The sequence below is a fragment of the Drosophila tropicalis genome, unplaced genomic scaffold (assembly GCF_018151085.1).
Source record: "Drosophila tropicalis isolate 14030-0801.00 unplaced genomic scaffold, ASM1815108v1 contig_878, whole genome shotgun sequence".
NCBI lineage: Eukaryota > Metazoa > Arthropoda > Insecta > Diptera > Drosophilidae > Drosophila > Drosophila tropicalis.
In genome coordinates, this window is record NW_027173374.1 from 11,618,806 (window position 1) to 11,646,616 (window position 27,811).

The 27,811-nt window shown below is 38.7% G+C and overlaps 1 protein-coding gene across 1 annotated transcript; it reads right to left on the minus strand.

The window, feature by feature from the left end:
* Positions 1–620: 620 nt before the first annotated feature.
* On the minus strand, positions 621–27,714 carry Dop1R2 (dopamine receptor 2). Its single transcript, XM_068301647.1, is given in 4 exon segments — positions 621–3,652; positions 10,458–10,539; positions 10,608–12,278; positions 27,134–27,714. Coding segments are annotated over 3 exon segments (2,475 nt in total). The 5' UTR covers positions 12,092–12,278; positions 27,134–27,714; the 3' UTR covers positions 621–2,743.
* Positions 27,715–27,811: the final 97 nt, after the last annotated feature.

A 27,811-nucleotide genomic window follows, 5' to 3' on the forward strand; every position in this document is an offset into this window, starting at 1 on the left:
TCTCGCATGTCTGACGGTGCCACTGAATGTCTGACTGACAGACACACTGACTGACTGGCTGACACATCATACTCACTCTCACGCCTGGGGCCACTCCCAAAGCCAGCTGCCTGACCCCGACAATGTAAACTGTGAACTGTAAATTGTAAAGTTTTTTTCGCCTGCTTGTTCTGCTTACAATCTGGACTCTACTGCGATGGAACTGGGCTTGGGACTGGGACTGGCCATCATCAAGCATCAAGTGTTGGCAAAAACTTTCCACACTTGGCCGCATACTTACATTAGACTGGTTTTATATTTTGTTAAGGCCAAACGTTTTACAGCAAGAAATCGTTGAATTTGAGAAGGCAAAAGATATACCCATATGAAATTCTCAGGAATAATATTACTCATACGACGAGTTGTTCAAAAAACTTGTCTTTGTATAATTCATTTCCTGTTCAATTGCTATATTTATTAGTACAACATGTGGTATGAGCAATATTTCTAAATTATATTAACTGAAATCCTGGTTAAAAGATAAAGAAAATATATAATTAAAGATTGGGATCCATAGTTTCTACTGAAGAAGAAACCAGTCTAGTAATCCCGGGGAAATGTAATCTATGTTTTGGCCTCGCTGTTGCCTCAGCAGTTTTCTGTGGAAATGAAGAATTTAAATAATGTAAAGTCATTGTGTTTTTAATCTTTTTGCACATATATTTTGTAGTCGTACACATACACATACATACATACATATATAAATCTAAGTGTTTTTGCCATACATTTTGTGTGTGTTTGCTGCTTAACCTACTTAATAGTTTTCTGTATGTGTGAGTATGAGTCTGTGTGTCTTAGTTTGTGAATGTTTGAGTGTGTATGTGTGTGTGTGTGTGTGTGTGTGTGCGGTAGGAAAAAGGGCTTTTGGGGTAAAGGGATTGTGGCTCTTCAGTTATTATAAATTCAATCCGCTACCCCATTCATCGTACGATTTGCAATCTCTCGCTCCCTTTGGGGTCTTAAATAGCTAAGCACACACGCAGACACACACATACACACTCAAACATACAAACGCATATGGAGATAAACACATAATATACATATATATAAATACATTTATAGCTAGAAATGCACACGCACACATACAAAGAACTCTATGAGCTATGAGCTTATATGCTATACATATTGAATATTAATAATTGCCATTTGTTTTAGTTTATGTTCCTTTGTTTTTTTGCCTTTTCCTTTTTCTTACAGTTTGCATACTTTTTTCCTTTCATTTTGCTTTGTTTGTTTTGAAAACAATGAGCAACATTAATTTTATCTTTCTATTCTCTTGAGAGTCTTGAAAAGAATGACATAGTTGGCTAGGGTAAACTATAATGGAATGGAGTGGGATGGATGGATGGATGGATGAAAAGGGCAGAGTAGGCGGGTTCTTGATGAATTTCTAGCCATTCATTATATGGATTCTCAGACTCGCCTGATTGCAATCACAATGCCTCTATGCCATTCTTTGATTCTCCACTAAACCTCATTGAGTTTTTTTTATTTTGCAAATCTTTAAAAATTATTTATATACAAATCTGTAAAGCAATTTAAAAAAAATTAAATTATTTATATGTTTTTTTCATAAAACTTGAAGTTTTTCAACAGCTTAATGTCTATTTACAGACTGATTGGTCAGTTACAGTTTGAAAAAAGGAAAAGGAAGATTTGCAAGAGCCAATTTAGACCGATTTTGTTATTAAGTAACAAGAATCTTGCTTAGAAGGTTATTTATTGGTTTATATTGCTTTAATTCCATCCTCTTTAACCAGAAACTTGACAATTTGTGGCCTTTGAAACAAACTTGTTCTTTAAAATCAACATCTCGATTATTAATAAACAGGAACCCTTTGAGCAATTTAAATTTTGAATCTTTAAACTGTTTATGTGAAGACATCTGTGAGAAACATTTATAAAATTTGGCCAAACAAAACATTTTGTGTTCATTTTATGAAATTCCCAGTACATTTAACATCAATCTATTATTGCAATATGTATTTTATTTTCCCATTTAGTTTCTTTCAACAAAATAACAGAAAGTTTATGGTCGAATATTGTTCTGCAATTGAAAGTTTTTGTTTTACTACTTTTTGTTTGTTTGAGCTGTAGCTGATTTATTGAAGCCTTCGTTTCCATTGATTGTTTGAATGTTAGTTAATTATTTAAGTTAGATACTATATAGCATAATTTATATATGTTAATATATACACAAATTCTTTTGCACCCGTATAGTTTATCTAGATAAAAGGATAAAGGATAATATTGAGAGATAGAGAGAAAGGGGATAAACGAGACTATACAACGCTTTCTATTGGCTAGAGAAAGCATTTGAGTAGACCAAGTCAGGTACAGGTGGACAGGTTAAAGACGTAGCTTTTAATTATTACCAAAATGGCTTAAACAATTTATGTATTAATGAGTTGAAATAACTTATTTACTTAATAACTGGTATGATAACTGATTTGTTTAATGGAAGATCTAAGATATGACAACTAATTGTATGTACTAGCTTGCACACTATGCCATCATGAGTTGCCGAGGGACAAAGTGTACTAAGAGTGTCTCTTGGTTGTGTCTATCACCAAAACGATTAGCTAATGAGTATCTAAGCGCATCTAAACAGATCTTATGACTATTTCTTTATAGCATATTCTACATTAAGGTTTTGTTTCTGTCCATCTTGTCTGTCCGTCTTGTGGGGTCTCTGTGGTTCAGTTTACTTAACCGAAGAGCTTGAGGAATTAGAAAGGGCCTCCGGTTGGCACTCCAGCTGCGGCGTGGTTTGCACTAGGGCCAAACCCATGCTCTCACTGTCGCTGTCCCCGGCTGGATTATCTTCATCATCATCATCGTCGTCGTCCACATCGCCCAGTGTTGTTATTTGACTTTGAACGCTCTGCCGCTGTTCCAATGGGCGATGATGACTGGATTGGGGCATTGGTTCTATGGCGACTATCTCCATTGCTTCAAACAAAGATGGTGCCGAGGTGGTATCCGGCTGTCCGGCAGCTGTTGGCGAGCTAAGTGATGAATTGGAGCTGCGCATACGTTTCAAGCCAGTCATGGGCATGAAGGATACATGATGACCAGACGAATTCTTGACGCCGGGTGCCACTGGAGTATTGGCCGCACTCACTGACCCACCCGTGCCCAGTCCAGTAACGCCTAGTGATGTATCCAGCAACAAAGACGGAGGAACTGAGGCAATTGTCAGCGTCGACACCGATGAGGGCCGACCACTGCCACCGCCGAGGTGAAGCGAACTGGCTGAGGCAGCTGCCGCTGGCGGTGCTGTGATAGTCACAATGGTCTTTGCCGCATTATTCACTGCCGATGTGGAATTGTAGTCCCCTCGCAGCTGCATTCCAGAGCTGCGACGCCTGGCCCGATGGTGATGACGATGAAAACTCTGGCAGCGTGTGCATGACCTTTGCGAGGATGAGGGCGTCGCCGATGTCGAGGAATGGTGGTGGGCATTGCGGGAGCCACCGCCGCCGCAGTTGCTGCTACCGCTGCAGGTGCTGCAACTGCTCAACTGACGTCACATAATGGTGCGATCCAGCTGATTGACCGAATGATAGCCAAAGGATGTTGAAGCAGCCACCATGGCGGCGGCAACGTGACACTAAAACATAGAAAAGAACAAACAAAAACGGCAGAAAAAGAGATAGAGAGAGAAAGAGAGAAAGAGGGAGACACAAATAATGTTTGTTAAATTTTGGCATTTTGTTTAAACTATTCGTACACAATTTGCAGGCAGTGTGGTGAGTATACATTTTGTTTTTGTTTTTGGTTTTTTGCGTGTGGGCGTGGCATGATAAACAATTTTTTTGGGCTGCTGCAACAGAAGCAGCAACAACAACAATGTAACAGAGCAAGAATATGCGAGGAGAGGCAAAAACAGCAAACAGAGACATAGAGCGAGAGTGAAAGAGAGCGAGAAGCGAACGAGCGAGCGAGACGGTAACAACAGCAACAAAATGTTGCGGCTTTGCTTTCAAATTTTCGTGTGCAGAATTTTATTTCTTGGTTTTTGGTTTTTTCTTTGGGGTGCAGACAGTAAAAGTCAAAGGAAATTGTGGAACACAACAAAAAAAGAAGAAAAAACAACATTATAGAAAACGTATGCAAAGGAATTACAATACCAACAACAAAAACAAAAAACAATAAAAACAGGAGATGGACAAAATTGCACAAAAGGCTTACAAAAAGAAGGAAGACAAACAAAATAACACAAAAACGCAATTTGCAAACACTTGCCCATCTCTATGGCAAGGACATGGGACTGGGGAGGGGCGTGTAGAGAGAGAGGTAAGCTTTTTTTGAGGGTTACAGCAGGGCCGGACAAGGGCATACCAAACAGGATAGTCTGGCTTGCCAAAAAAATAACAACATCAACAACAATAATAACAACAACAAGAACAAGAACAGTAAAAACATCAACAACAATGAGAAATAACAACATCACAATCATGAAATGTAATGCCAATGCAAATTCATAAAACCAACCAACGAAAGGCCCAACTCATGTGTTTGTCTGTGAGTTGGAAACTCCCAAGTGCCTATGCAAAAGCAGAAGACAGAGAGACATAGAGACGAGAGAGAGAGAGAGAGAGAGAGAGACGCCAAGTTACTTCATCCTGTCTGTTGTGCCTTTGGCAAACCATTTTGTATTCTTTTCTGGTCTATCAAATTCAATTACCAGCTCACAGACACATTTTTCGTTGTTGGTTTTAAGCCAAAGGCGTAGCCTATTGTTTCAATTCGTACTTTGTTGTAAACTAACTCCCACAAATGCCCTGCAGAATCAAATTTATCTCTAAAATACCTTTCTGCCCAGTCAGTTGATTGTTTAATTTAAGCCCTGCCAGAGATCTTTAGCACTCGGCCATATTCATACATTCTTTAGTTGCTCGTATTCATTTCTTGGAATGTGGGGCAGGACACTCGTCACTGCGAGGTTGAACTTCAAAATGCCATCCACCTACTCAAACCCCCCTTTGGGAGAGTGTAGGCCTTATGGCCATGTATTTTAATTCTTAACATCTCCAGGCATTCAGTTAACAAATTCACATTGCGTATACGCTGTGTGGTCGTAATTAGCCTAAATAATTCAAGAAACGGTGTTTTAATGGTTTTCTTTAATGTTTTGTTGTTTTTTGTGGCCTGGAAATTTAGCCAGCGTAAGATGAACCTTCTCAGTTTTCAACATTTTAAGCATTAAAGCTTATTTGAAGCAATATGATTAAAATTATTTTTGTTTTTGCTTAGTCACATTGGTTTTTTTTTTTTTTTATATATGTATATCTTGATAGTCAGTTGTGCCTAGCCCATGTTTAAATCTATTTGTTTCTTGTGACATTTGCACGAATCCCCAACGAATTTTTGCCATGCTCAAGTCGAAAGGTCAATGAAACCGCCAAAAATTGTGGGAGGGGCCGCACTTTCGGTTTCGCCGCGGCAACGCCCAAGGCGACGAGCCCTTTTTGCCTAATTTATGGCCTAACACTCAATGGCCACTTTTCATGTTTTTGGGCATAAAACGGACGGATTTGGGCTCGTTAAGTCGAAACTTTGTACACCCTTTACGAGGTAGTTATGAGTTTTTCACTTAATTATTTTAGAATTGATTCTATTTCAGGCATTTAAAATTTTACGAAAAAACTTTAGTGGTTTTAAACGAAATGCTCGTTTGCCACAAACGTTTAGCTGGTTAGCCCAGTTAATGTACCCCAGGCCAACAATTGGCATTGCCTTTTTCTGGCCAATCATTGCAAACAGCTTCCTGTCTCTGACTCTGGGCTCTGGGCTGCTAGTCGGCTCAATGGTCCTGTCACATAATTATAAACGTTAATTTCACGTTCACAGTCAATTAAGGATAATTGATGTTTTCGAAGCATTTGTGGTAAATTACATTTTGATGTTCCCCGACGAACCAAACGAATAACAAGTAGAAAACAAAATTAAGGGAGAACCAGGAAAGAAAATAAGAAAATGTCGTGGCCGCTAAACTTATTTTTCATGCTTTGCGTTTTTGTCCTTCAGCGAGCGGGCTTGATTAATTGTTTTTTGCCTTTCGCTTAGCTTCAACATTTTGTCGTCTGACACAAATCGAACAAAATGCTGGCCAATAATGGATGCAATTAGGCAATAATTCGATATTAATTTCTGAATATCTGAATTTCTATGGAGCGATGGAATGGAGTTGTGATTCAAGTTTTGCTTATATTCAATATTTAATTGCCTGCGATGCTATTCGAAGGCTCCGAAACGTAGAATTTCCGTTGCAGGTCCCGCTGGCCTCAGGCTGCTGGCCAATGAATTTGAGTTCGAGATCTTCTGTAAACATTTTGGATATTAGTCTACAAGTACATACAAATTCAAAGTTTACAAGCAAACAAAATTAAGGCTAATTATATGTGCCAAGCAATATGTATATCGTTTGGTATGTAAGTGGTAGAACATGTTGTGCATATGTTTCATATGTATGTGTGTGTGAGAGGATTAGGCTTAATGTCCAGACCGATGTTTCTTGGAAGTCAAGTTGAAATGCCAGGCTAAATTAACATTTGACTGCTATGTGGGTGGATAAAAGGGCAACTGGTTTGAACTCATTAGAAAAGATATGCAACAGTCAATGACTAATCAGGGTTGTGTATGTGTATGTATGTATGTATGTATGTATGTGTGCATGTACATGTAAGTGTATGGGATGTCACTGGGATGTACTGTGTCTGAAAACCCCAAAATGAACTTAATTTTGAAGTAGCTTTGGGAGAAACGCAACTTGCGGTTGACCACAATGTGTGCTTGAGTTTAAAATCCGACATCAAGTTGCCTTTCTCACCATTCTCCCATTTTGACCGAAACCCATTTCCATTTTCATTTCCATTTGGGTCCCAAATTGCCAAGTCTTGGCTAGGCAGCCTGACAAATGGCTAACGGAAGTTTACCCCATTTGTCGCTAATTTCAACACTTGCCGGAGCGGACATTGTGTGTGATGTTTACCTTAATCAGGGAATAACCAGGAAGTTGAAACGGAAGCCATGTAAGAATGTTTATTTTTATCCCTCAAGTGGAAACTAGTCGTTAATGCATTGATTTACTTGTGGTAAATTTCTACTTACACATCGATAAAGCAGAGTCGAGTGGTAATTTCCTTTCACTTTAAGGCTGATTTAAATTTTATAAACACAGCTCACAGACATAGAAGCATGGCATAAGCATTGACTTATCGGAAGTCTTGCTTTCGGTTGAGTTTAAAAAGAAATTTCTACGAAATGTTATTAAAAAAAGCAACTAAATGTCTTTACCCTGCAATGTACAAATTCTCTTTAAACGAATGAAGTGGTTTATTCTCAACTACTACACATAAAAGTCTAATTTCAACAGTCTTCTAGCTCACATTACTCATACGCAATGTGGCCCATAAAATGTTAAACTAGCTAATTTCTTTTTAAATAGAAACAACTAAATATAGTGTGTCTTAAATAACGTGAGCTTGGTTTGCCAGTATGTGGAAATATATTTTACCTATATCTTGTTGTGTGTCTTAATCTTAAATGAACCCCCCCATTAAGTATGCTACACTTTTGTTCATTTTATCTGTGACACTCATCGAGTTCTCTCTGACCCCAATCTCTTGGTAGTACTACATACATTCAACACTTTTTCGAGCTCCAATTCGGGCTGACATTTCGAAAACGTATTCAATGCCCAAATACAATTGACAGTGAAAACACTTGGCAAATAAATTGGCATGCTCTTGGGTGTAATTGATATGATGGCAATGGCAGAAGTCCGACACTTCGCCCTCCATCTGCAAAAAAAGGAACCAAAAAGGGCATACACACACACACACCAATACTTGGAAGCAGACGCATATTGACTGTTGATTGCTGTAAACAACAATTTCATCAATAAAATTACATATATATCCATATATACATATGTATGTATACATACATATCACACATGCGAAAATTGAGTTGGAAATTTTTAAGTGCAAAAAGTATTTATGGTTCACTTGATAACACATTTCTGAAGAACCCGGAAGAGTGTCTGTCTGTACATGTGTGTGTGTGTGTGCGTGTGTGTATATGTATAGCTTTAGCCAGAAATGGCAGCCTCAACGATGTCTGTATATTTTTTCTTATGAAGTGTTTTTTAGTACACAACATCAACAAAAGGAGAGAGGCAAACAAAGGGGGTAAACTTAAAGAAAAATTGAAAAAACCAAAATACAGATAAACAGCAAGAGTATATGTATACCATATAATCTGGTTGTGGTGTGCGTGTGTGTGTGTGTTGGTGGGTTAGTAAGCATTTTTCACACGAAATTCTTTTGTGAAAGGACATAGGCAGAAAAATCAACAAGACCAGCAGCAACAACACCAACATGAACAACAACATGTAGCAGCAACAATGGTAAGAGTACAACCAGGATATGGTGACCAAGGTCTTTCTCTCGGTTCATTTTCCTGTTTTATTTTTAGCATTTTTTTTTTTAACAACACAAAGAGCAACATCATCAAACAGAGACATTGCCAGGCGAGGGCAGGACAGGGTCAAATGCTCCAGGGAATGTTCATTGGTATGTGTGTCTGTGTCTGTGTCCGTGTATATTCAGGTGCAACACAAATTCAACAGGTGCTGAAATCAGAGTTCCAATTTCTCTCTCACGCACACACAAACAACAAATGAAAAACGAGAAGAAAAAGAAGGAAACATCACAAATATTAACAACAATCACAAAGTCATGGACAGGACACACAGAACAGAGCGTAAAGTAGAAAAGTAAACAGAAACGCAGAGAAAACAGACAAGGAGCGAGGAAGAGACAAGGCGACACGGTAACTGTGTGCAATGTGTTGAAGTAGATAAAACATTCTGTTCTTTTGCCTTCTTTAGTTTGCTTTCTTTATGCACACAACGGCTCTAACTTTAATATCAAGAAGGAATGATAAAAAAATAACGAAATGCCAACTGACACAAACACATACACACAGAGAGAGACGCACATGGACAGAAGTCAGAAGTCGCTTACCTTGCCATTGACTTACAAAAAACAACAACTTCAATTGGGTAAGAAAGGTCCTTTTTGCTTAAGCGGAGCTGTCATTGTGTCTGTCTGTGTCTGTTGTCTCACTCTTATTCTCATACTCATACTCATCTGCGAATCAGATTCAAATTCAGACTGATTCTGAGTGTGTCAACTAAATCTTTATCTTTATATGCTAAACTATATATAAGTTTGCTCGCAGGAATTGTGTCGCACGTGCTGAATGCCATGCAGCGAACATGTGGAATAGCAGCGCCTTGTTGCAAATCTCTGTAAGAACACGGAATTGAACGAACACCCGTTGAATCATAATCATCTGTTTATAATATAAGCATGCTATTAGCCTTAAACGTCTGACACGAGCCTTAAACGAATAGTGGGGGTAAGGGGATCCTCGGTTAACTTGGATAACTCGGAAGTGAAATGTGACGAAACGTTGACTTTAATTCATCCTTGGCTTATGGATATATAAAAACAGCAATAAAGATGTCAATAATCTATAATTTTGCGCAGTTCAATGTACTTTTCGGATTACATTTAGCTTCTTCTTCAACTTGATTGTTGGTATGAAGTAAATTAAACACATGACAACTATGTCAAATTATAATTAAATTAAAAAACAAAATGAAAGGTCTTCATTAAATATATTTGTTGTCGATTCCAAGTCAACCGAAATATACTCTGGGTTGAAATTAAATGAAATGTTTTCTTTTTTTTTTTTTGTATGAAAATTTGAGTGAGTTGACTTTATGAATATCAATTTGATGCTAAAAATGTTGCCATTGCAAATCACACATATAAATGTGTGTATGTAGATATTTTTTTTGTTGTTGCTCCTGACTGGCCTGACCCACATTAAGCCAAAACATTAGAAAATTATTCATTAAAATCACGATGAGTTTGAGGTACGTTATGTTGTCGCCGTCGTTGACGTTGACTGATGCGCTAGTCGGTTTATTTGCGCCCGGAGGGGCCGGGGCATGTGTGTGTGTGTGTGTGCGGTGTGAATGTTACCCTGTCTGTGTGTTTCTTCCTCCATATTCATTAAATTTGTAAATTAATTTTGTCATTTTGTTGAGTTTCGTTTTTGGAGCATATAAAAGTGGGTGTAGACGACAACGACAACAACAACGCCAACGACAGATGACAGCAGCAGCAACAACAACAACAACATGAGGACGACCACGCGTCTAGCCATGATTCAGAAAATTTATTCACATATTTAACAATGTTGGTGTAAAATAATAAACAAAACCGTCCATGTTTAACTGATTTTACAGAGTGACGCAAAAGCTGCGAACCCCCTGCGATACCCCTTTCCAAAATATAAAGGCAAAGCATCAATTTTCCATTGGACATTCGACTCACCTGGGATTTGGAACGCATGGTAGGCTGATATTTGCGTCTTATCTTGCGTGGACAGCACATGCACAGCAAACGCACAAAGGCTCTGAGAGGACATAGAAGCCAAATGAGTGTCATGTGGTATGATTGAAATATGCTGAATGTTTCACTCACCTGCGGAAATCCCTGCTCCAGCAGGCATAGATCACAGGATTCATGCACGAGTTGATCCAGCCAAGCCATGTCACAATTGCGGACACAATTTCCTCGTGCTCAATGCACTCCATGCAGAAGCCGGACAACAGATTCACCACAAAGAAGGGCAGCCAGCACACAATGAACACGCCCATCACAATGCCCAGCGTCTTGGCGGCCTTCTTCTCCTTGGCGAATTTGGCCAGTTTGCGGGACAGCGAGAAATTCTTGCCCATGTGTCGATGACGAGCTAAGCCATTATTATGGAGAGCCGATAGAGGTTCATCATCCGGCTCTTCTGGCGTCGATGTGGTGGTCCCTCCGCCATGATTGTGATGATGATGATGATGTGAGTGCGAATGTGAATGGCTCAAGGAGCCACCTCCGCCACCACCCTGATGCGTATTCGTGGTAGGCTCACGAGTCGTTCCTCCACGATGTATCCGCAAAGTTAACTGCAACTCGCCGGAAGCCATCAATACCTGCTTGGTGCCGATTTTTAGAGAGCGCGTTTGTATAACCGCCGCTCGATAGATTCTGCAATAGGTGAAGACCATCACCAGCAGGGGCAAGTAGAACGATATGGTTGAGGAGAAGACCAAATAACCCAGGTGCTCGGTAAAAGTGCATTTGTAGGCCGGCATTTCGCCATCTCTAGCGGCACGCCACCAAACTATCGCCGGAAAGCTAATCGCACTTGAGCAAATCCAGACTGCTGCAATTAATCCAGCTGCCCGCTTCACTGTCATTCTCATGGGATAACTAAATGGATCGGTTATGGCCCAGTAGCGATCCAGCGAAATGACACACAAATTGAGTATGGAAGCCGTGCTGAAGAGCACATCCAACGAACGCCAAATGTCACACCAGTCTGTGCCGAAGAACCAGGTGTTCTCCAGGACTTCGTACAAGGCCGAAAAGGGCATGACCACCAAGCCCACCAGGCAGTCGGCCACAGCCAGACTGGTGATAAAATAATTGGTGGCCGTATGCAGATACCGTTCCCGTATAACGGCCAGGATCACAAGTGAGTTGCCAAAAACGGTGGCAAATGAAAACAGGAAAAGGAAGGCCAACAATCCCATACGATCGTTGGGCAGAGCCTCCAAAAATTCTGATAGATCCGGCTCTGGGGTGGTGCTGCTACTAATTCCGATGCCTGGCCCCGGACCAGGACTTGTCCCGCTAACATTTGCAATCAGCGTTAGTTCTGTGCTTGTGGGTAGTACATTTAATCCATTAAAATAGTAGTAGACATCCTCGGAGATGTTGTAACTGCTATAGAAGGGCGGAGCTGTGCGTGTTTCTGTCTGATTGAGCATATCCCCACCGCCTCGCAGTAGAGCCAGCAAAGGTTCAACCACAGACGAGGATGCTTCATCCGCTTCCGGCAATGGGTGCAGCTCCTGCTGCCGTTGTTGCTGCTGCTGCTGATGTTGCTCATTGTCCTCAGTCATGGCCATACCGAAGACTCCGCCTTCGCTTCCGTTCTCGTCTCTATCTCCTTCCCTGTGCCAAACCAACTCAATGCAATGTCAGTGCAGCTGACGCAATTCTCTGTTCCTGTTTCTCAGACAGTCGGCGACTGCCTGCCAAATTAATGAAGCGCATTCTCAACGCTTTTGTTGTCAAACTGTTGAAAAGAAAAAGCTGTGAGAGAAAGGGGAAATTTCAGCAAATTAGAATCAATTTAAATTTAAATGAAAAGCAAACTGTATAAATTTGAATAGATAAGGTTATTCTCTTTTTGTGGATGATTCCTATTAGTAATCTATAATATTAACTTGGCTTGTGAATTGTCGTCAAGTTTCTAGAAAAACCTCATTTAATAACCAATAATTTACGAGCATTAAGCACATCAGGCATGGAATTTCATTATCCTTACAATGACAATTATGACTGTGTCTCGTTGATAATTTCGCAATGAAGATTAAAATGGATTTTCTACATCTAGAGTTAGTCCGGTTGCAACCGATAATGGCCATATAATTATAGGTACGTAATATTAAATAATTGGTTAAATAAAGTTAATACATTTTATGGATTTAACTGAGAACTCTTTAATCTGATTCTGATGGCTAAACAAAATTCGTTGAATTTATTCATTAAAATGTTGTTTGATACCTAAAAGTTTTAGGAAAAATAAAAAGAAAAACTTTGTGATGCCACAAACTCTTTAAGTTGATTTGCAAAATCTAATGAACTTTCTGTTGACTCGTGTCCTTAGAACTTTATTAAATTCGCTGGTAATTGTATCTGGTGAATATCTTTCTCTCAGCTCATGATGCGCATGGCGATAAATTACATTCAATTAAAATCTTTGACTCACATCCTGTCCACAGGTAACAAAGCTAAGCAAATTTCCCTCTTGCAAAAGCTAAACAAACACATTAATTAGAGAATAATTTTTTTCTCTTTTTCTCTCTCTTTTTCTCTCTGTCTCTTACTCCATCTTCCAGTTTTCGGTTGGTTTTTTATTTCGCTCAAAAATTAACGTGAGTCTCCGGCAGCTGCTGCTAAAGTTGCTGTCTCGGGAAAGGTGCGCAATTAATTGGCAAGTAGACAGGGCAGCAATCTGCCGCTTGGAGGATGGGTGGATGGGCAATGGAGATGCCACACAAATAAACAAATTAAATTACATTTCAAGTGCCAGGAAGTCAAGCGTGCGACCAAAACACTTGGACAGGTTGGCCCGAGTTGGGTAGTTGCCTGCCCTTTGTCAACACAGTTTACACCGGGCCCGAAAGGAAGTCCCAAGTAACAACAACTCTGTAACATATTATTCAAGAGCTGTGTAAGCGAAGAGGGAGAAAGAAAGAGGAAGAGAGAGGGAGACAGAGAGAGAGAGAGAAGTGTTACTGGAACAGAGGACACTGAGTGAGCTGATTGTTAAGCTCTTTATTTGGGGCAAACAAATGAGGTTCATCTCAAAGAGATATCTGATAAGGTCGCCACAGAAATATTTTCAATTTCTATTACTACAGAAGTGGAAATTGTTTTGTTCTTAATTTGATCTATGTACATCTATGTAACTATTTATACTCAACTTGTGATCAGTTTCAATCGCAAAATCTTTCTTTTAATGGCAAACCAAAACAAATAACGATTTTGGGAAAACATTCGACTCACGTTTCTCTCATAGCCAGTCGAGTGAGAAACGTAGCGATTGAAATTGAATGAATGGCAATTGGGATTGGGCCTCTGCATACATTGAGTTGCCTGGAGTTGATTTGAGTTGGGTCATGGGCAAAGTCATGGCTTGTTTAGACCCATTTAGACCTTTCACTCAGCTGGAGGGCGGTGTTAATTTGGGCCAAAATGAATTGTGGTTCAGTCTGCAGTGGTAGTAGGCTTTTAAAGTCTCCTTTCCTCTGTTTTGCACATCAGTTTAACTTTCATTTGTTTGCTTTTTCTTAGACCCATGTTTGGTTGGCTGGCTGCTTGGCTGGTTGGGTCATTTGTTTGCAACATACATACACACACACACACGTGATTATCACCTGCCAGATTCAGTTGCCGCGGCTATAACCAATTGACTGTTGCGGCTGTTGTTGTATGTTGCTTTTGCCACATTTTTGCTGCTCATTTCCGGCATGCCATAAATTTTCCTGCCAGTCAGGCTTTTCTGACCCCCCTCTATTTCCTTTTGCCGTTATGTTTTGTGTTTGCAACGTCTTAGGTTCACTTTGTGCGTCAGTTTTTCTGCTGGCACATATTTTTTACTTACTTTCAGCCTTGATGAGCATCTCCATGTTGATGTTGGCTGTTGAATGTGCAGTAAGTCAAAATCTAAGCCAAGTGTTGCCTCCCTTTGTAGGCATGCTAGTGGGACCACACATACAAAATAAAGGTAAAGCGAAAAGCAAAAGAGAAAACACCAAACCAAGCCCCTAAAAAAAGGGCCAAATTCATATGAAGCTGGAGAAGTCGGAGGAAGAGGAGAATGTTAGTTTCCGTTTCGGTAGGGGTACGAGATATTTAATTGAAGCTGCCTTTAAGGTCGTCTGGCCCCAAGCCAAAAGTCTGTCTCTATGCAAATGGCTCCAATCGTGGCCCAGCAATTTGTATGAGCGGTAAACCCTTTTTTGTTGGTCCAATCCTTTTTGTGCCAGGCAAAAGGTCCGCCTGGGCCACGAAATGGAAATGGTTAAGTCATTGAATGGCCTCATGAAAGTTAAGCAAAAATGGTTCAGTATTGAAGCCCTGATTGTTGGCCAAACTCATGTTATTCAGGGTATTTACAACTTTGCCAACTTCGTGTTAACTTCAAAGAAAGAAAAAAAAGGGCCGAAGAATTCTTGGAAAAACACAGACTAAATAGTGCGTGATTAGCAATTTGATAAGGGAGAGAGAGAGAGAGTAAGAGAGAACGAATAAATTGATGTCTCATCAATTCCATAGACAAAGTTCAATTTAATACATTTCATTTCAGTTCGAAATTAATTCGATCAAATGTAATCAAAGTTCACTTACTGTTTCACAAGTGAAATTGATTCCATTGCTGGCCAAATGCAGACAACAAAATCTCAACAAAATTTAAACATTACATTGTAGATTCCACAAGAGTTTCCCCATATCGAATGGCCATGTGTGCCCCGGGCTCAGAATGTGGGGTGGTACGGTAGGTTAGGTACGATGGCAGAATAGGGAACATGCTATAGCACTCGTATCTGTCTCTATCTCTATGCTGGGGCCAACAGCATTAGCGACAGCTGCAATAACAGTCTTTGAATTTAAATGTAAACTGTCAACGGCTGCCAACTGACTGAATTGACTATAGACCATAGTCTCTTCTATTGAATTTTTATGCGAAACGTAATTACTATGAAGCGATTTTGCTTGTCTGCTTGACTGCTGAATTATTAAAATTTTTCCCCTAGAACACTTCGCCAAACTGTCAACTATCTGCAGCCCACTTAAGTAGGCAATATATTTTTAACGGCCCTACAAAAGTACCTTTCACGATGCCAGAGGCGTAGCAAATGTAAATGGCAAGTAAATGTCTCTAAAGTTTTTCACTTTTCCGTTATGAAAAAGTTACAAGTTTCAATTAAAGTCATTTCTCTTTGCTTTAATATTTCATATCACTAAGGAAAGTGTATTTTGCTGCAATATCTATCAATATTTGTGTTGATCGTAATATTTTCCGCTTCAAAACTACGCCCATGTATGATATCAAATGTCTACAAAGTACTGATATACTTCTAATGCCACGCCCCCTTGTCAACATGCGGCAAGGGAGAACTTAATACCCAAAATTTATTCGAACTTCGCCTTGTGTTTTTCCTTGGGGGGAGTTGGGACAAGGACATTGAAGAAGAATACACTCATCTTGTGTAGTACATTTCATATATCCATTAATTTCATGCACTATCATTGAATTGGCATCGCAAAAAAAGGAACCTTTTTTTTCTTGTCTCGTCCTTTTTTCTTCCCCTCGCTGGCGAATGAATTACCTATTCAAATTACCTAGCTGCAAAAAGGAACTTCTGTTATCTAGGGGGTTGACTTGCTTCTGTATTTTTAGCTTTTACAATATCAGCGGCATCCACTCAGAAGCCGAGCGATAAATCGCTGTCGAAAATCTACCAAATTGCTCCCAAAGCGTTTTTAAGTAAACGTAGCGCAAAGTAAAGGTTCAAGTTGAGCAAAAAAACAAAAATGAAAGTGGTTCCCCACTGGCATCGAAATCTTTGACAATCTTAATGCGGCAAACACACACACACACACACACATACTTGGAAAAAGAAAGAGAAGGGGCTAGAGGGGCAAAAAACAGCGATATAAGAGAGGAATAGAGCGAATAACCCAAGCGAGGCGAAGCCCTAAAATGACAGTAAATACTTGCTCCTTCGTCCAGGTTCATGGTTTTCGTCTACAAATGAAATTTAATCACGCGCGTGGCAAGGACTTGGGCACCCAATGTTTGGTTTATTTTCGGCTTTGCAACTTGTCCCTTTTTTCTGATTTGATAATGCGGTCCGGACGGCAAGACGAACGGGCCGGGGCGTCCGGACCGGGCTGTGCCAGGATCGAGGTCGAAGCGCTGCTTAATTATGTCACAAATATTTACACCGACCAACAAAGCTAAACCAAATGATGGCAGGGCCGCTTTTTGAGTGTCATGGCACGCAAGGAATCTAGCAAAATAAACACCAACCAAAAACTGAACCAAAATCAAATGAAACAATGCTCAAACGGTAAGTGGTTAGGTGGGAAAGTAGAGTGTAGGGACTGCGGCCTATCGCCAGGCAATCAAGGACAAATAAGGACAACGGGAAAAGTGAATTCCGTGATAATGGCCGGGCATTAATTTGTAGAAGAGAGACACATTCGACATCTTTGAGTATTGTTGCGATTTGCACAAGAAACAACCCAACCCAAAAAAAAGAGAAGGAATGAAGAAGGATCAAGAGCAAGGGGGAGAAAGGGGAGAAGATACAGCACCAAATTATTTTCATTTTTATCAGTTTTCCCTTCTGTTTGCGTGTTAAAGTTGTTATTGTTGCGGAAATACCTTTGGCATGTTGAAACTTATTGGCAACTCACACAAGGACACATTTAACGCGCTTGTCACGCAATGAATAATGATTGGACAAGAAGCACCAACAACAACAACATGGACTATAAAAGTAACAAACAGCCAACGACCAGCAATCAACGTCTGCCGCCTGTCACCGAGCCAATCGAGCATCAAGCATTACGTTAAGTGGCACATTGCTCATACGACATGTTTCCCCTCTGTAGCCATTTCATATGCACACCACTCTCCGCTCTCTTTCTCTCTCTCTCTCTCTCTCTGGTCCATCTCCCGTTTTGGTGTTGCTTCCCAGGAGAAGTGTCGTGATTAATAATTAAATATTGTCACAAAATGTGAAGTGGGCGGACGGGTAAAACGAAGTTAGTGGAAAACAAGATATGTGAATACGAATTGCAAGACGTACTCACATACATAAGAGAAAAATACAATCAAAAAGAAAATGGGAAAAAACAAAAACTCTGGCTTTAGCCATCATTGACGTCAATTGAAAGTCTTTTCATTTCAGTAATCCCTCTGACATACTCACTAGTTTAGTAACAAACTCGTAGTATGGCTATCTCCGTGTGTATAAAGTGAACTGGTTAGCAACTAAGCTGTCTGCGTTCATTTTATCGATTTCTGATGTTCTTCACCAAGTGAAATTATCACAGTTTGGAAAGATAATCCATTAAGTTCCCTTTTTTTAAGTCTTGAGATAATAAATAATTCAATTTTTTAAGTCCTGTTGTTATTCCTTAGTCGAAAATATTTTCTAGTGTTTCTTTTTCTCAATTTAACAGAAAGAGTCGACTAAACTTTTGATTATTTAAGAAAATCTAGCGACAACATTTATCTGTGTATCTCATTGAAGTGTAAATCTCTATTTCACACATATACACTCTCACACTCACTAACTAGTAGGGATAGACTCTTCCTTTAGGACTGAGCACTTTGTTGTCGTCGTTGTTGTTGTTGGTGTTAGAGTCTTTCCTTTATCTTAATCCCTATGCATCAAAAGCAAAAAAGGCAAAAGGGAGGAAACATCTTCTGCTTCAGTGAACGAAGGACTCCACTCAGTTCGCTTCACTTTCATTTCCAAGACACGCACGCACGCAACTCATTTGGTGAGTTTTCCCCCATCGTAAAACCCCCCCGAGGACATATTTAAAGTTAGTTTTGTGATGACTTGGCATATGGTTTATTAGTGGCGCCAAAACTTTATTTTTTTCCTTTCGTTTTGGCCTTTGGCGCAATGCTAATAAATGTCAAAGGGCAATAAATTAAAAATGTATCATTTTCCTTCCCTTTCGATTCCTTTCCAAGAAAGGAAAGTGAAAGAAATAACTTTGGCGCATTTCTTTTTGCATAATTTTGAAAGTGTATGCTAGTCACATGGCCGACAAAGAAAATATGTGTGCTCAGCCCGACTAATATAATAATAATAACATAAAAACTCTGTCAGCGGATTACAAATTACTTATCTACCCCCAAAATGCCCTCGGCACGTGTGTGGCAGCGGCCGAGGCAGCAATAATGTGGCATTGAGACAATACAACTTGCAGCAATGATGGAAAAGTCACGTCTTACCAGCGACAGCAAAGACAGAAAATTCATCAAAAATTGAAGCATTGACAAGACAAAGACCTATAGGAGAGACATTTATCTACTGGCAACAAACTTGCAAATACTCTTACCAATTTAAGCTTTGACTAAAGATAAGATAGTCCGTTCAAGGTTAGGAGCAAGGAGCTATTCTGGTTGAGAATGTCCTTAAACAATATAAAAAATATCTGTGAAATTGTTTGGAATTGCAATAAATAAATATTTGTTTGAAAAAGTTAATGCCCACGTTATTTCATGTCAAAATCATAAACCAAAACGATTTTAGTTAATATTGTTAATACTTTTTAGCTAGTCGAAAGTGCTTTTGATTCGGTCAATATACTCTACCTTTGGCTCAATATAAAAAGCCTTTTTGGGTGTTTTTATTGACGTGGAAATGGAAATGGAAACGGTCTGTTATCGACTCTTTCTAATGGTCACTTATAGTTTTATGATATGTTCATATCTATATTTTGATTTACTTTCTTGCCTTGTGGCAGCAATAAACGAAAAAACCAAAAACAATTTTCCTCAGCTTTGAGGTTTGTAGTTGTGGTCTAATATGATTTATATTATGAATATCAGGCAACGTTGTGGCTTGGCTTCTCTACTGGTTCCTATATTTTTGGCCTCAGCACGCAATGCATTTTTAGGTGGTGGTCACTTTCAGCTGACCGACAGTCGAGTTGAGTCCTTGCCTATTTGATTTATCGCATTTTGTTGGCAGGATTTCTGTTTTGGGTAGTTTTATGGGAAAAGCTTTTGGAGTGACATTCTAATCAACTGCATATTAGCATGCTGAAAATAGGTTAACACTAAGTCATGCAATTCATTTTCTTGCTTATTCACCCAGTAAGAGAAAAACAGAGAGAGAGAGGGGGAGAGTAAAGAGAGACAGTGTAGTGAAGGGTGGCAAGTGACAGCCTGCAGTTGATTAAACTTGCACAAAATTTTATGGCTAATTAAGTCACAAAATTAACATTAAAAGGCAATCTGGCACGGAAGCCCAAGTCGAGGTGGCCTAGCGCGGATAAACTCATTGACATTTAGTAAACTTAAGACTAGCGAAAAACTCATTTCGGCTTAATTAGTTCAGGTATGTATGTATTTAGTGATAACATACATACATGGAAGACACCAACACAAATGAATGAAGCAAATGAATTTCGCACAAAAGTCTGCCACAATTTCCCGCACTAGATATCATTTCATTTCTCATTTTCATTTTCATTTGTTCATTTTTTATTTTTTTTGGCGTCGGTGGGTGGTTGTGAGGGAAGGTGAAATGAAAATTTTTTACAGTCACAAGCAATATTCTTTGGCAATCTTTTATATATTTCCCACTTTTGCTGGCTTTTTATTTTGCCAACTCAGGCAGTTTATTAAAACTTGGTGGAATGTGAAAAAAATAAAAGACTCTCCGACTAAATACTACTCTTTAATCGATAGAAAACAGACATAATTGAAAGTGTGATTATTGGACCCAAATATCTGTTATAGAATCTTCTTATCATATCAACATATTAACTCGTTGTTATAAAAGATAATTCTCTACATGTAGGCAAATAAGCTAAATGTTTAAGGAATTTATAGATAATTGATAATTCTTGGTGTAACTTTAAATTAAATTCATTACATATCCTTTAGGGTATTTAAAAGGTCATAGAAACCAAAGATTTGAAGTTGCCTTAGAACTGAGCAAACGCTGCAAAAAATCCAGACAACAAAAAAGGTGAAAATTAGAAAAATAAATATATGCAGGTGTGTGTGTGTGTGTGTGTGTTTGTGTTTGTGGGCATAGCGGAAAATAAAAAGAAAACCATCCAGCGAAAAGAGAGAAACTGCTTGGCTGAGCTATTTGCAATCATGAGAAATATTATTTTAATTTTTCGGTGTTATAATTTGCAAAGTGAACATAATTTTCAGTGCTCTGGGGAGCACGCGGGAACTCTGGTCTAGCCTTGGCAAATGAATTTAAATGCCGAGACGACACGCCCACAAATGTATATATAAAAGCGCAGAGGCAATACGGATATCTATCTCATCAACATCATCATCATCATCATCATCAGCATTACCATTATTATTATATTCATTATTATCATCATTTGGTTCATATCCCATCCAACTTGGGACCCGCCTTCGAATTGTCATTCAAATCTGTCGCTTTGCCCGCAAGGGCTCCCGGTGAAAAGCACAAGGAGCAAAGTGAAAGGAACATTGGGGGAGGATGCCTCGGAATATCACTTGTAGGCCAAGCACGGAGTTTCCTGTAAATTTTATTTGTGGCTGTAATTTTGAGCGTTTTACGTTTTAGCTGCTGGCTAAAACGCGACTGAAACTTTGCACAATACAGAGAAGGAGGAGCGGGGAGGCTACGGCATGGTGCGGTCCGGGTGTTTATGTATATGTCTCATTCATTATTTTCAATTTTCAAAATTCAGGAAAAGTTTTCCATTTGCTGCTCGCAAAGTGTTTCCATCCCTACGCCCGCCCAGCCAATTTTCGTAAATTTTTTGTCAAATTTATTATGATTTTCATTTAATTTTCGCTTCGTTCTGCTTGCTCGTTGTCGTCAGCCCACTCCAAAGAACCATTCTTTGCTTCTTTTTTTTCAAATATTTTGTGACCACGAGAAGATTGGATTTTTGCAAAGCCAACCACCCCCAAAGGGGCCATTCCAACAACTTCATCGATTATTGCCAGTTAATTTTTTGTTGTACTTGTAGCCAGCTTGGTGGCTGGAAATGTGGGCGCCAAAAAGTTGATTGGGCGACAGAAAAAAAAAAAAAAAAAAAAACAGAAAGTCAATTAGCGCAATTGAAGTGACGCGCCTGAAATTTTTAAGCCCACTTCGCGGAACAAGCAAACTTTACAAAATATTCATTCGTAGCCAAGTTGGGTCCAACTTGTCTACGCTGGATGAAGTTCTCAAAAGATGGCACGTGTTGGGAATTAAGTGAGACCAATGAAGGGACAATTTGAAGCCTAACGATCGGTGCTTAAGGGGAATTTAAATGTTGCAATTTCTTAAAGGAAGATTTTCAATTCATTGTCTCTTGGCATTTTGTTTGTCAGTTTGGACAAGCTAATCACTTTACATGTGATCAATATCGAGGTTAGCCTTCATCTGTCACCAGAGCCCATTTTCCTTGCTTTTGGCTAAATGCCCGAAGCTACAAAACTTTTACATTAATCATTTCCAGCGCTATGAGCAACCTGTCTGCCTACCGACCAAACTACTTACCTACCTTACCATTTTTGTTTTGGCCAACAAAGCAACCTGTCATAAGTTATTAACAAAACGACCCTTTAGACTACACACGAGTTTCAAAGCAATTCGTAAAGTGCCACCACACACACACACACACACACTTCGACTGCAGCCAAAGACAATATTTTGTTTCCACTTGAAAGAGTAAAGGAAAGAGGTAGCCAGCCTTAGCTCTATAGCCAGTTACATTTTTTGCAGTCTTGTGTGATTTTCAAGTTCGTGGAAGTTTTCTTCTCTGTTTGCCTGTGTTTCATTGTTGTGTTTGTCGTTGGCCAAATTATGACCATTCGGACACAATTTACTGGCAGTATGCCAAGGCCACTGACGTTGCCAGTTGTGGCTGACAGCTCATTGGAATTTTCATTAGTGTTACAAGTGAGCCGACGCCATTGAGACGGGACGACTCCAAAAACAGCAGCAGCAACAACAACAACGACGACCTTTCAAAATTCCCAAATTCATGGCATACGCATACATGTATGTGAGCAGGGCGGGGTTACGCCCACTGCGAAGGCCTTACGCTTCTATAAAAGAGAAAAAAAACAACAAGCTTTAAGATTAATGTGTTGCGGACACATTGCAAAAGTTTCAACATTTTTGGCATTGCATATTTTCAGGGGCATTGCTAATAATTTATGAGCATAAGCAAAAGCGAAGTGCAGGAAATTAGTTCTCAAGCTGAATTAGCCGATTACAACATACATATTTGCAATATTTTTGTCTAAAGTCAAGAATTTTCAGTGTCATGTGTGTACCTAATCACAAGCCATTTGGTTTTGAAATATTTTATATTCTTTTGTTTCTAATCGAAATCTTTAGTCTATGGGCAAAACTTTTCAAGTGTGTGCGCTAATGTGCGAAAACTATTTAAGTGCTTTGCCACTTGAACATTGTTGCAGATTGTTGCCACAGTTGTTGGCCCGCTCATATTGCCAGTGGTTGCTGCTCTTGCTGATAATTGCACTTGCTCTGCTTTATGACCGTCCCAGAGTCATAAAATGTAATGCACATCATGTAAGTAAGTACTTGAAAGCTGCTGTCCTGATGTGACCCAACTTTCGGTTGTCGATGGATCCCTTCTCTCTCCTTTTCCTTCTCATTAGAGTTTTCCGTTTAATATATTACATGCTCACTCCTCCACTCTTGTTGCCCTTCCTAATGATTGAATGAACAATAGCAAACATGTATGTGAGTTTCTGTATCGATGAATGTGAAATGTGAAATATGTGTCCTCACAATGTTGTTTTCCGTTGGGGTAAAATGAAAGCGCATTTGCCATTAAAAACAATAAAGAAAATGCGGCAAAAATAAATTGCAAACAAATGTTGGAAAAATGGTAAAATGGTTCCAATGTGTGCTAGTGAGGGGTGTGGCAAAAGGAGGGCATAGAAAACAAAACAAAAACTAAAGTGTGAGTAAGCCTTTCTCGTTGATTTTTGGATATATTCATATAGTACGTATGTATGTATGTATGTATGGCTGGCCTATTGCCTGGTATGGCCTATGCCATTGTTGCTCTTGCTTTTGCTCCTATTTGGGCATGAGAGTGCGTAAACAATTTCACTGTGGCAAATGGATTTCCTTTTGTTTTATTGAAAAACATGTCGCCCCCTTAATACAAACACACACACACCACACATGCATACCCACACTCTCACACCACACACACACATGCCCACAGTTGGGAAAACTATTTCAATTACAATGCTATAGAAGGAACATTTTTGTTTTACCTATGCAATGCTTGGCGAGCTCTTCTTGCTCTGGTTCCTGCCGTCTCCTAGCAGCAACCACAAGCCCATTTCAATACATAAGTACCGTTATATGCCCACCACATGCACACACATCTAAGTAGTCACATATGCACATACATATGTATGTATGTATATGTATGTATGTCTGTAAAGCGGTTTCTTCTATCTTGTCTCTACGTTGAAATATTTATATGCAAATAAATAGTTTAGCGAGCTTTCAGCTTTCCTCATCTCAGTCTCCCCGCCCTTTCTTCTAGATGTGTATGTGTGTGTTTGATATTGTCATTGTGCGTAATGTATGTACGTTAATAGTCAACACATGGCAGGGGGCGTGCCATAAACCACATACACACTCACACACACACACACACAGACTTCCAAAGACATATAATCGTATGTACGCATAAGGAATCACCCCCTGGCCTTGCTTATTATTACCCGTTAATGGTGCATGGCATTTAATTGCTAATCTATTAGTGTGTTAGGAGCTAGAAGGCTTTTTTGTTGTTCAGATAAGAAACAATATCTTGGCTTAGGTCATGAGTCACATACATACATACATACATAATTATATGTAGAGATAGGTAAGAGGTAATAGAGAGAATTTTCTTTTGTTAAATTGATTTAATTGACTGGAATGTGTCTGCCTTATAATTATAAAATCAATATGTGGCAGAAACAAACATTTGCCGACAGAATATGAGAACTTGTGGCATTTGGTACACAAATATCTTAATTAACCATGCCTATTCAAAGGAATTTACCCTTTCCCAGTGGCATGCGATTTGTTTGTATTAATTAAGATAATATTTTGGCAGAAATATCGTAGGTAGCCAAAACTATTTTGAATGCAAAGCAAAAGGAAAACATTTACTTTACAGTTGATTTGCCAATAATTTCTCATTAGCGTGAGTATTTCCATGGAAAATATATTCAACTACCTGCAATTGAAAATATACTTATAATACTAATTGACATATCAAATCATCATAAAAACCTAAAAGCTTTGTAAAGAATATTGTAAGGAAATCAAAAATAAGGAAATTAAACCAAACAATTTAAGTTTCTGAAATGTCTATCCTTATTGTTTAATTTTGGATTGTTTTACACTCCTTTTAAGCCATATTCTTGCTTCATAACTGAACCCTAACTACATATAGTTGAAACCAACTTTTAAAATCGTCTTAATCATATTCTAACGTGAAAGAATTATTATCTCCATCAACTAGAAGAAATGTTTGTAAGGTAAAAGACTCTTAGATACTTCAAATTGGATCGTTAAATAATTTAAAGCCTAGTTTTAAGTCCAAACACTGGGTAAAGAGTTAAGGACAGACTGAAAATCTTAAGTCTCTCAATATCTGAGTTTCAAGTAGTTGCTACCCACGAGAAAATACTTCCGAATTAAACTATAATCACTTATTAAGCACATTATGCCAAATTGAAATTTAAGACCGTTTGGACATTGATCAAATTTTATAATTTTAATTTTGAGGATTGTTTTGTTAAGCAAACAAAAATTGCTTTGATAACAAAACAAATTTAGTTTCCACGTAAAAAGACCTAACCAAGTGCAATTATAAAAGTAATTAAATTATCCCCACTGGCAAAACTAAAAAACTGAAGCAAATGACAGTTGCAGCAAATGCCTGGGAGAAGGGACTTTTAAAAATAAAATGTCGCACTGCGTTCTAAAAGTGAGTGAAAAAAAATTGTCGAAGGGCCTGACAACACAAAAAATTGAATTTGCATCTGTGCTGTGGTGGGGAGGGAGGGGGGATGGAAAAAGTTGTATTTGTGTATACAAAATGCACATAAACATAGTGTGGAGCTGTTGACTTTCATTACCTTGCGCAAATAGAGAGGAAAGTCATTAAAAATTTTAATGAAGAAAGTTTTTTTTTTGTTGTCTTCTTTTGTTTTCCATCGTCATCGTAATCATCATCAGGCAAAAAGCGTCGCCTCAGTTGCCGCTAAAATTTCTCTAAGTATTTAAATTTTGTTGCCTCTTCTGTTTTTTTTTACAATCTGGCTTGCTTTTCTTTTTGGTGTATTATTATTTTGTTGTGCATTTTTTCATCGTGTTTTCTTTACTGTTAATAACAATCAAGCAAGCTGGCAAGTCCTGGGCCAGGCGCATGATTTATTAGAACGATAAAGTGATTAAATTAAAATTGATTTATACGGCAAGCACAGGGTGGTCTGGTCTGAGTGCTGCTGACGAAGACGACAAGGACGACGACAGCAAGTACATGAAGACCTGAAGCAGTTTACCTGCTAGCTAGCGAGTCCCGCTTTTCATGTTCTGATTATTTGCTTGTTTTTGCTTCAAAAGATGTTTTTCCCCCAAAAGAAAAGAAAAACTTTTACACTAACTTTTAAATGCTCAGCAGAAAACATTTGCCGTCTCAAGACGAATGTCCTTAGCCCTATCTTTATTCCTTTCTCTAATTGGATCAGTAAAAGACAGCACTTCGAAAGCAATCTGCTATTAATTCAATCAGCCATAAAGAATCATTTTTATAGTAAATAAACCTGCACCTTAAAGACTTTATTAAGCTAATTTGGGGTCGAGTAACCTCCTCTGAATTGCCTTATTAGTATAGGTAACCATCTCATTACTTGAGAGATGTATTTTAATCAATAATTAGATGTAATCGCCCAAACTGTAAAGAGTGTAGTGTATAGCAACTTCGAATTAGTCTTTTATTTTGTATTTTCTTTTAATTTTGGTCAAAAACACAAAAAAAAAAGAATGTAAACTTACTAATTTATGCAAAAGAGGCAATGATGGCGTTGGCGGTGAGGCAACATGGCGTATGATTAACCTAAATATTCTTGTTGTCAGCGTCGTTTGGTCTTGATTTTGCCGTTTTGGCACCCCCCAAACCAACATTTTGCCCCCATTCTACATTCAAATGACGGAACTAAGCGAATAATGTTTTGGGTCTTGGTTTTGTTACCCGCTGGGTAGCCTGAATATAAAAAAAAAAACAAAAGGGAACCAAAAGGGTCACATATACATTTGTTTTTATATATTTGCGGCTTGTTTGTCTTAGCCAACTAATTTGTTGTCCCATCAATGAGAGTTTGCAAAACAGAAATAAAAATTGTTGGCAACTTCTCTATTAGTTATTTGGCTTTAAAAGCCTAAAGGCTGAGCTGCCTGCTCGTTTTCTGAGTCAATTTATTCGATTTTACCATGTTGGACATGTTTTTATTTTATTAAAATCATTTTTGCCCTGAAGGATTTTAATTTGGATAAGACTTTACTTGACTTACACAAACCTTTCACATATTTATCATGATAAGAGCTTAAAGTTTTTCTTTTTATCTCCCCTCCTCATGAACACACCTTATCCTTGTTGATGTTGTTGGTGTGATTGTTGCTCCTGTTGAGTGCAATTTCTGGTCGAATTGTTCTTTTTGTGGTAAGTTGTTCTTGGCTGTTGTATTTGTGGTCTAGCAAACTGCTGCCTGCAGGATGTCTTGTTTTATTTCTTATTTCCCTGGCATTTTGTTTCAAATTGAATTTCACTCGGAAGATATACATTAATCACATAGACAAGCTTGTGAATACAATTATTCTAATGTGTTATTCAAACGTTATTTTTTTTCTCAATTAACTGAAGTCAAATTAATAATACTTGCAAAGTAAAAATTATTCACATTGACTTTTATAATTATTCACTTTTTTAACGAATTAAATTTATACTTTTTTCAAAATAATTTCATTCGCAAAACTTCTATTTCACTCATTCATTCACAAAAATTTATTTGGATTTAGCCAGTAGCGACCCAAAGACCAACGCGTTCAGATTACCACTAAAGAGACGCGGCGCCAACGAGATGCCTCAGAAAACACACAAGCCTCAGTGGCCAAGAAGGACTTAGTCTCCTGGCGGACGACAGGCGACAACGATGTCGGTATTCGCGTTCGTGCTTGGGCACTGAATGACGAAACCAAACATTCGCTGCCATGAAAGAACCTTAAACGGAGGCGCGCCAAACACGAGGACGATGATGGCAGCTC